Source organism: Nelumbo nucifera, chromosome 4, assembly GCF_055504915.1.
Source record: "Nelumbo nucifera cultivar China Antique chromosome 4, China Antique-T2T, whole genome shotgun sequence".
Taxonomy (NCBI): Eukaryota; Viridiplantae; Streptophyta; class Magnoliopsida; order Proteales; family Nelumbonaceae; genus Nelumbo; species Nelumbo nucifera.
This window is the reverse complement of record NC_142652.1, coordinates 73,589,036-73,599,934: the sequence shown is the minus strand read 5'-3', so window position 1 is coordinate 73,599,934 and position 10,899 is coordinate 73,589,036. Positions and strand designations below refer to the sequence as shown.

Here is a 10,899-nt window from a genome sequence, read left to right as displayed (position 1 = left end):
TTTATAAAAAACAATAAATAATTACTGAAAATAAAATAAATATTAATTATAGTATATAAATATATAATGAATATACACTATTATTGTAAAATTATTACTAATAAATATAATTTTGTTGATAGATATTTTCTATAATTATTGATTGATATAAGTGAAATTAGTTATTTACAATATTATTTAGTTATTGAAATAATATTGTTATTTAAATTCTTAAAATATTAATTATTTATTGAATTTAATAATCCATAAAATTATAATTGTACTATTATTACATAATTTTTTATTAATTTTGTAAAATATTAAATTATTATTAATTTATTATATAATTTCGTTATTTTAACTATTTGAAATTTTGTCATGTTAAATATTTTGTTATTTAAATATTTAAATAATATGTAAAATATTTAAAATTTTTCATTATTTTAATTTTATTATGTAATATTAAATATTTTGTTATATTATTTAGCTATTTTTAATGTTTTTTATTTAAGATTTTTAGTTATTGAAATATTTAAATAATGTTTTATTTAATTATAATTTATATTGTTACTACATAATTTCATGATGAATTTTGTAAAAATATTGAATTATTGATAATATGAATATTATTAAATCTATTAATTTTTTGTATTTTGAATAAATACTTTAAATTTAGTATATAATTTTGTTATAACATTTAAATAGTTCTAAATTTTTTTAATTGAAACTTTCTTTAGATAGATACAGATAAAAAGTAGGGGAGAGGATAAATAGGAATTAGAGATAGTTTAGAAGAGAACCTCTCTACTAAATTAAAGATAATTTAAGAGATAAATAGGAGTTAGTGATAATTTAAGAGATAAATAGGAATTAGAGACAATTTAGGAAAAAGTCGGGGAAAGTGGTGCCACTTGGCTAAACATTAAAAAAGCAAATCCCTCTTTCTTTATGGTTGTTAGAAATAGTTAACCATATGTGATTTCCTCGTTGGTTTAATGGATAATTATGTAGAATTAAAAAAATAAAAAATTCTAAAAAACAGAAAATTAAGAAAAGAGTTTGAAGCAAAGAGAGGTAATGATATATATATATATATATATATATATATTCCCAATGCATGTATAGAATTATCAATTGGAGTGGATTCAATCCAATATGAGCCCATTATAGATGGATCAGGTCCAATCCAATGAATACTTTTGAACCATTTTGGATCAATCCAACTCAACGTCTGGACCACTCAATCTGTTCAAATTGGTTTTACTTTAGATTGGTTCTAATAGAAACTTGTTTCATTGAAACCCGTATTTTTATCTTCAAATATTGATTTGATCTACATGTGACTGCGATAAATGTGGGCAGAGTTCTCATGGGCAGGAGATCCGGACTCTGATCGATAATAAATCCATCACGGATGGACCAGGTCTAATTCAATTCAATAAATACTTTGGACTGGATTGGCCCAATTCAATATATCTTATTGGTTCATCCATTCCGTCCAACTTGATTTTGATTTGGACTGGTCTACCCCAAAACCAATCCTTTGACACCCATACGTGTGAGGGCTGTTTTGTGAGGACCAAATCCGAATACGGAAACCTGGTACAAAATCAGACTAAACACTGAATATGGATCCAATAATTAAAACCCAAATTGCTGAATCTTTTCATGGTGATCGTATAGTGAGCTAATAGCACCCTATACAATATTTTTACAGACCTAAAGCCCCCTTCTCCTTCAACATTCACATGCAAATTTTGTGTGATGGTTCATTCTTCATATACCTTCCATAATTGACTGTCAATAATACAACAGTGTGAGGGTACATAATACATTGGAGTTGCATGAGTTCCTAAATCATGACCACTCAGTGACAATAAGCTGCTAAGTTTGATTACACTCCATCCCCATTTTGGGCTATAGAAGGAGCAACATATTTCTGGACATGCAATACTAGGAAATTTTTAGCGTTTGAGGCACCACGTATTGAGCCTTGAAAAAATAAAAACTGTAATGACAAATGCAGATGGCCGACAAATTTTAGAAGAAGACTTAGCTTCGGATGAAATAGCTTAACGTATAAATGTGGTCTCAGAGGCTAACTTCAAGTGGCTGAAGAACCAAATCAGCATCATTAGCTTCAGGTCTTATCCTCCATTTCAGAAAGAAAGGTCGGAGAATAAATCTCGATAACCGGCTCATTGAGTCCTGTAGACCATCCATCTCATAATGCCCAAACCGCCAATCTCGTTGGATATAAGGTCGCCATATGGGTTTATCAAGGCCCCCTATTAAAAGAAGAGTAAATTCAACTAGAGGTAAAGAATGGGTATTTTGAAACCAGAAAATACTTAAAAGCTGTAATTTCTATACATTGAAATAATATCAGCTAAGATGCTGTAGATGCGGAGAAAAATCCAGCGGATGATCCAAGCAAACATCAACGTAATTTATAAACATATTATCTAGAAAAACAGGGAGGTTCGTGTTATGGAATGGTTGCTAGCAAGAACTGTATAATAAAGTGTACACCATGAATCCATATGGTTACTAGAAAAATGCATGCACCTCACTTTGCACCTAAGGTACGAATCCATACAGCAAGAACGTAATTTACACACATTTTTGGAAGTTTTTAGATTCTTTTTTGCATTTTTGCGCCTTGCTTTAAAAATGTGCACACCTTGCCTTGCACCTCAGGCACAAATGGCCTTTGCGCTTTTATTGCGCCTTACTTTTAAAACACTGGCTGAACCACATGAATCCTTGTGTTTTGTAACATTTATTTATTTTCTATCTAATTTGTTTTTTTCTATTTTCTTGTGGTGTTATCAATTCCCCTATCATGCTTCCATACAAAAGGGAACTCTTATGGTAGACTAAATTCAATGGTGGTTCATTTTCATTTAAAACAATAGTGAACCTAGGCCTCGGTCACTAAATGGACTCAGTATCCTACTTCCATGAATTTCTCATTCCTGCTTTTTGAATTGTTTTGCTGATTAGACTTTCAACAAGCCAACAGTACGTTGGGATTTTTTTAATGGATTTCTTTGTGTACAATGTTTCTGACTTCTTAATGAGTATTGCTCCAATGCTCGTCTTTGCAAAGCAACCTATTATTTAGCATGGGAAATGGTAGATGAATATCTTCACTTTAGATTCTAGTTCAAGTCTAGAAACTAAGAAAAGGTAATTGCATGTAATCAATGTACCAAGGCAACTTGAGCTTCATATGTTACCTGCGTACATTAGACTATGTTTGTCAACCTTCCGGTAAAATGGCCTTGTTCTCTTCTCTTTAGCAGCTCTTTGGAGCTCACTCCATGCACGCATTCTATCTTGCCTAGTAACTTTACCCGTTGTCACCACCTGAAAGTAAGATCATGAATTATTAGCAAACACAGAGAGAATGATAAAAGAATAGATAAAAAAGGGAAAGAAAGACAAATTCATTCGTGTTTAACTGAAATTGTTACCTTAGAAAACAAATAGTATGAAGGGCGTGGAATACGTGCAAGATTATTGGCCCGGTCAACTGCTACTAGTCCAAACTTTGGACCATATCCATCAGCCCACTCCCAATTATCTGAAATAGTCCAGAACAGGTAACCAAGCACTGGAACACCCTAAAGAATGGAGGTAATTTAGAATCCAGTTAGTACACAAGGAGGATTTATCCACTTCCCAGAGGATCCAAAAGTTCAGAGTGGACACCATGATCATGGCAGCATATACAGCCAGCAAATGCTCTACAATATAAGGCCTTCTGATCACGTCTGTCCCATCAGAGACCCCATTTTCAGTTATGATGAAAGGTAATTTTAGGTGTTTGTATCTCTCATGAAACTGAAGAAGCATCCTAAACAAGCCATCAGGGTAGACACCGCGTCCAGATTCACTATATTCATCATTCTCTACAAGTTTTAGCCCAGCACCACAAACCACTTCCTGCCAGGAAAACACTACATCAGGAGTTTGAACCAAGTCTGTATAAATACAGGAAACATTTTGATAACAATTGTTTTTAAGTGGGAGAAGTGAAACCTGTCCATAGTAGTTTATGCCTATGAAATCCAGCTTGTCACAGATACTATCGATGAATGGAAAAAGGGTCAAGGAGTTTGCTATTGAAACAGCAGCGACGTCAAAAAGACCATATGGTCGCATGAATGAGACATGATGTGCTACTCCAACAATTACTTTTGAAGAGGCTTTGCTGCCAATAGAAGAAATGTTTCAGTAAATATGACCTATTAGCTGAACAGTGGAAGGATGTAGAATACTTTAACATGAAATATAAGCTGACTGTTATGAATGTGGATTATAGATGGCCCACTATTTGAGGGGCTCCTATTCTAGGAGATCTTCAGTGGAAAATTTGTGTGCCTTCCCATTGCAATCGTTGGACAACTTAGAGTTGATAAAGAAAAGGGGATAAAAGATGTCTTATCATACCTTTCCTTGCAAAGAAATAGAACAACTTAGAATTACTCCCCCCCCCCCCTTCCAGTGCCTCTTTAGTTAATTTAAACTTTGACATAATTCCTTTTTTTAAGAAATATAGTTTATATTCAAAAAAGTAAAAAATGATCCACATGCAGAAAGGAAAAACCTTTGTCTCTGGATATAATCATAGGCCTTTGCATGCGCAACAGCCATCCAGTCCATTGCTTGTTTAAAGACACCAGTTGGCAGAGCAGAAGTTGCAACCTCTAGCATATCAGGATTACCACCAGGCCAAGCCCCAGCACAATAAGTCAGCATGCAAAAGACATGAGGCTCATTAAAAGTTATCCAGTAGTCAACCAGCTCTGACACACTGTCAACAACAAGTCTGCACAAAGCAAAAGCATTAAAATTTGATGAGTTCACATAACTGACCACAAATTAATTACAATAAAGGAATAAGTGATAAGCAAAAAACATTTTTTTGGAAAGGTAAAGTAGTATAAATCTATCAAAAAAAAGGTAAAGTAGTATAGAGTTCCTAGAGAGATAATATGGTGGGTCTTAGAAAAGAAAGGGGTTCAAAATAGATATATAGACCTAATTAAGGATATGTATGAGGGGGCAACAACCAATGTTAGAAAACCAGTGGGAGAGACTTCAAATTTTACAGTTACTATGGGTCTTCACCAAGGTTCAGCACTTAGCCCTTATTATTTGCACTAATCATAAATGAATTGACTAAACGTATTGAGGAGGAAGTTCCACAATGCATGTTGTTTGCCGATGACATTGCTTTAATTGATGAAACTAATGAAGGATTAAATGCAAACTTAAGCTTATGGGCAAATGCATTTGAAACAAGAGGTTTTAAAATAAGTAGGACCAAAACAGAGTACATGACATCTCGTGCCTCCCTAAATTGTACTCTCTTTGGCTATGATTTAATAAATCTTACCATTCAATGATAAAAAAAAAAGAGTATATGACATGTAAATTTAGTAATAATAGGAGTATAAATCAAGATATGTTTAGGATTGGAGACCAAGAGATAACTCAATGTGACCACTTCCAGTACCTTGATTCAATAATTCATAACAAGGGAGAGATTGAGGAGGATGCCACCCAAAGTATTAGAGCAGGATGGGCAAAAGGGAGGGGTGCACATGGACTTTTATGTGGTAGGCGAATACCACTTAGATTAAAAGGAAAATTCTATAAAACAGTTGTAAGGCCAGCTATTCTGTATGGAGTAGAGAGTTGAGTAGTCCAGAAATATGTTCAGAAAATGAATGTGGCAAAAATGTGAATGCTAAAATAAATGAGTGGAAAAGGTAGAAAGGGTAAGACCAGGAATGAGGTTATCCGTAGCAACCTAGGAGTGTAGCTCCAATAGGTAATAAAATGAGAGAGAGAGGGAGTGTGTGTGTGTGTGTAGACTAAGATTATTTGGGCACACACATAGAAGACCACCAACTGCGTTAGTTAAAAGAAGCGATTTGCTACACATTGAAGAGGCTAGAAGAGCTCGAGGTAGACGAAAAAAGGACATGGGTAGAAGTAGTAAAAAATGATTTAAGCACTAGTAATTTAATAATGGATATGGCTTTAAATAGAACAGATTGGCGAAACAGGATTCATGTAACCGACCCCATATAGTTGGGATAAGGCATTGATGATGATGATGATTATATTCACTAACAAAAAAATTATTTACAGCCTCTTTTACAATGAGATTCAGTACAGAAAGCCCCAGGGCAGCTAAGAATTCCCAAAGAAAGTCCACAACCAAAAACAAATGGCTGGAATTACCCACAAATTAAGCTATCACTTTTCAACCAAGCCCCAATAAAATCAAAAGAGGAATTAATAACATATTCAACAGGGTGTTCCTTACACTGAAACACCCTGCTGTTCCTTTCCAACCAAACAGCCCAAATGACAGCTAAAGGAGCCACAGACAAACATAATTTGCCTCTTCTACTCATGTCATTTAGGGCATGTTCGTTTGCTCTGAAATCTGACATCTGAAAGTGCAATAATTACATTAAGAGGTACATTGGTATTGGTGAACTTTTCTTTCCTCTGAACTCTGAATGTAGAGAATGATGTTCTGAATTCTGAATTCTGAAAATTATCAAAATATCCATTTTGACCCCATATATGAGAGTTTTTGTTTGTCTTTTTGGGGGTATCATTGGAAAATAAAAAAGTTGTACGACTGCACTTTAAGAGATAAGAGATAAGAGGAAACGAACAACCATTTTTCTCTTAAAGTTAAAAGATTCCTATTAATTGATAAGAGTTAAGAGGAAACGAACAGGCCCTTAAACTCCACCCATTGAGCAACTCCATCACAGACTCCATCTGACATTCTACGAGATGTATACTATGCAAGTAATGCTGCCAAACTCTCCTAGTAATGATGCAGTAAAGGTTGGAACTTTCAGACCACTGCTCACAAAAGGGCACAGGGTACTATCCAGGGCAGTCCCTCTCCTAGGAAGATTCACCTTAGATGGGCACTTGTCCAGCGCAGCCAGCTATACAAAAAAGTCAACCTTACAGGGTGCCATATTTTTCCAAACGGGCTCTGTAGGGGAAGGGGGAACTGCTGTCACCTACTAGGCTGTTACAGAAAGACAAAACTGAAATTCAAGAATGAGAGTACACAATCAGAATGGGACCTTCCTTCCATTTTCATGTTTCTTTGGAGATATTAAAGTACCGTGTAAGATTCATTCACTCACTCTTGTCCTTACTCTCCCTTTTACTAAACTTGGAAATATTTTAAGGCAAAGACTTAAAAGCTATGTCAAGTTGAATTAACTTGGCCAAGTTGATTAAGAATAACCGATAAGGACCTATACGATTAGAATATTGGAAAGAACTTGATTAGTTGCAAAGAGCCCTCCTTATACTTAATCATTCATGTGCTGGATGCCAAGAAGAAGAGTTTGGTGGCCCAAAATGTGTTTAGCATAGGTTCTCCATGGAAATTCCACAAAAATGAAGCTAACTAACCATTTTGAGGATGAAGTCTGCATCAGGTCAATCAAGCAATCTCTGATAAGTATCTTGAATTCATTCTCTTGCTCCAATTTCCCCATATCAAACCCTGGCTGGCAAAAATCATTCCAGTTGATTTGGGGAAAGTGTAATGAAAGGATAGCTATTGCTAAGACAATGCATCAACATGCTCTTTAACATGTCTAGATGTACTGCTTATTTTTTAAAACACAACAGATGGTCAAGAAAGATGATGCAATATTGCAATAACCTACATAAAATGTGAAATTAACAAAAAAGAGTTCATTAGGGGAAGCAACAAAACCTTGTAAAATCCATGAAATAATTAACAGTTTTTTCTATCTTCCATCCCCCATATTCTCCAGCCCATGGTGGTAGTGAGTGATGGAACAAAGTCAGCATAACCTTCATTCCACGGGAACGAATCCTCTGAATGATCCATTTATATCGCTCAAGTGCAGCATAGTTAACCTATAGCAAAACGTAGTGCAGATAAGGGAAATCCATATTCAACTATTAATGTAGAACAAAAAGTTCATCATATGGACAAAGTTGCAAAGATGGCTACCATGTAAAGAATAGCATTAGGACAAACCCTATCTGAAAAGTGAAAATCCAATATCATCATTTTTCTAGAAATCAAATTGCACAAATGGCACATACAAACATTTAAATAAGAAAAATTAAGAAAAAAAAGAAAACTTACACTTTCTTTAAGCCCATTTACTGGCTCTTCAGGCATGATCCTAGTCCAATCTATTCCCATCCGAAAAACACTGACACCAGTATCTCTAGCTAGATTTAATTCAACATCAGGATCAGACCAAAACCTCAGTCTCTCCTCCCTGAAATCAAGTAAAGAACCAACTCAATATGTTCTCTTGTCCCCACTTCAAATTAGGAACTATAATTGCTCTAGTAATAAAAAGTTTGAAATCCATGAATTCCATAAATTGCAACTTCAATTAATTAGGAACCTCAATGTTGCACCAGAAGATAACTAATCTAAACCCTTCCAAAATATTAATCAGGCTTACGGGTGGGGCACATTGTGCCAAGCTGCAACATTATGGCTGCACTCAGTGCTTGTTTCAAGTTCTTCATCTTCTGAGTACTTTTCATATCCTCTGATCATTGCCTCCATGGCTATCTTAAGAAGTTTCTTCTTCTTATTTAACCCTTCAGACTCCTTCACAGATGATGATGCTTGCTGAGAGCTGCCATCAGCAGTAGCAGAAGCCATTAATCCGTCTGCTAGTTGCAGTTTATGTGTAGGTTCCAACTTGTCATGGGGGTGGCCCTCTGCGAACTGCAACCAAGCATCATTTAGCCTATCCTCAACATGAGCTGGTGCCGTCGCCAATCCAAAGAAGAACTCATTTTCGTCCTCTACAAAGATTCAGACAATAGATTTGTCACAAATTATGTGAAAACAGAGGAACAATTAGTGCTCTTGGTCCTTGTTCAAACCCAAATTCTCCACCAAGTCAACATCCGAGATACAGTCTACGAAGAAAAGATTCTATATTCAAGACAAAGTTCAGAAAAAGGGAACCGCAAGTCATAAATGTCTACAACGGCCAAATGGATTACCAGGTTTTGGGTTTTGGTAATTCTTGCATTTTCTACTTACAGTCCTGTCAAATCAGGTTGGAGCACTAGGCTGCATACATGAACAAAGTAGCAAGTACAAGTTTATCTATGGAGATTCAGTTTTCTTTCTAGAATATAATTCGAGGTTTTAGTTCCTTAGTCCTTAAGCAATTCTACATACTAAAGTCATTCCCAAAATTTATCCTACCTGTCTAAGTTTTAAACCGACTGTGGGAGAGATTTCGAAATTCCAATATTTCATTTTCAGTTGCGGAAGAACTGCTCTGAACAATTATAAAGCTACCTCACCTCCTAAGAACAACCAAAATAGAAATAAAATGAGTCTCAAAATGAGGAAAAGATATCGATAAAAAGCAAGAATCCAAGTTCAACTCAGGCTTCCCGAGAAATTAACACATACTTGGCAAGATGAAAACCCAAATAATCAATACTAATAGTTCCAAAAATTTTCATCCAAAACAGAAATGAAGACACTTTTTCTCTACTTAATTGAAATGGAAATTAGTTTAAGCCTTCAGTTACCGTTGCTCGGATTAACATTGAAATCGGCAAGAACGTCAGACGATTCATCGAGAGGTGACTTGAACGGTCTTAAATTTTTCCTCCGATACCGTGAATAGGAGAAAGCGTTCGCAGCGACAGTGAATGTGAACAATAATCCGGCGAGCTTCGTCGCAGAAACGAAAACAGCGATAAACGCCATCGGAACCGAACTTAGTAAAGCAGAGGAAGCACGGGGAGGGAAGGAGAGAAGAAAGAAGGCAGTATTTAAGTGCTCAATAAGTCAATAGTTAATTAGTTTCTCTATTACAAGAGGGCGCGTGTTATCTGGCATCTGGTCCCATCTTATCTATAATTTTCTTTGATAGGCCATCCATCTATAAGTTTTATCCGTTCGATTAGTTGACGCATTTGAATGAGATTGATGGCCCTGAACCTCCTTGTCACACGTTGATTGCTTGGTAGACCAACTGACCAAGTGCCGGAAAGAAAGCGCAGCAGCTGGGGACTGCTTTTCACAGTCCCAATACAGTCATTTTTTTTTTGTTTTGGCTGTGTTTGGTTTTAGACTTGCAGTGTATTACAAATGCATGGGAGTGCAAATGTAAAAAATGTAATTTCTTGCTTAATTTTGTTTTGGATTTTATTTTATTCTGCTTTATGTCTTAATTAACTTTATTTGTACTGCAATTAAATAAAATAAATTAAAATTTGAAACAAAAATAGGTTAGAATTAGACCTGTTCATGGGCCGGGCTTTGGGCCCAACTTTACACTATATCGGGCTTGGGCTTTTAGCCGAACCTATTAAAATTTGACAAAAGCCAAGCCCAAACCCGGCCCATGGACATCTCTAGTCAGAATTTACAGTCAAATCATTTGCACTTCTATGGTTTTATAAATTTATTTGCATTGCAATCAAATACAACATTAGGCTCAATTTGAAAAGATAACAGATACAAATATGTCCAATACAAACATATACATAATAATACAAAAGACAAGGTTTGGCACTATTTGTACTCCTTCCAAACTGAGCATTAGGGTAAATTGTATAATAGTTACCTTCTACTCTACTAATTTTATTCTAATACCCAAACTTCAAAACGTGTAATCATAATACCTGAATTCGTGGAATATTGTATGAATGACATGTGCAATTTAAAATTTTTATAAATGTCGAACTACTTTTTCAAAAAAGACAATGTTCATCATCATTTACCTTATACTAAACCAAAGGAGTAGATTGAACTCGGATGATAGGGCAGATTAGGATTTGAAGTTTCAATAATCAAATCTGAATAGAGCACCTAATTTGGCACGTCTT

General features: G+C 35.2%; 1 protein-coding gene across 1 annotated transcript; it reads right to left on the bottom strand.

Moving 5' to 3' along the window:
• Nucleotides 1–1,722: 1,722 nt before the first annotated feature.
• On the bottom strand, nucleotides 1,723–9,840 carry SFR2 (Glycosyl hydrolase superfamily protein). The gene is made up of 10 exons (XM_010278178.2): nucleotides 9,595–9,840; nucleotides 8,496–8,847; nucleotides 8,165–8,303; nucleotides 7,763–7,929; nucleotides 4,595–4,816; nucleotides 4,027–4,198; nucleotides 3,697–3,930; nucleotides 3,459–3,608; nucleotides 3,222–3,351; nucleotides 1,723–2,267 (listed from the first exon to the last, which is right to left on the bottom strand). The coding sequence occupies exons 1-10, from the start codon at nucleotides 9,773–9,775 to the stop codon at nucleotides 2,071–2,073; spliced, it is 1,944 nt and encodes a 647-aa protein (XP_010276480.1). The 5' UTR covers nucleotides 9,776–9,840; the 3' UTR covers nucleotides 1,723–2,070.
• Nucleotides 9,841–10,899: the final 1,059 nt, after the last annotated feature.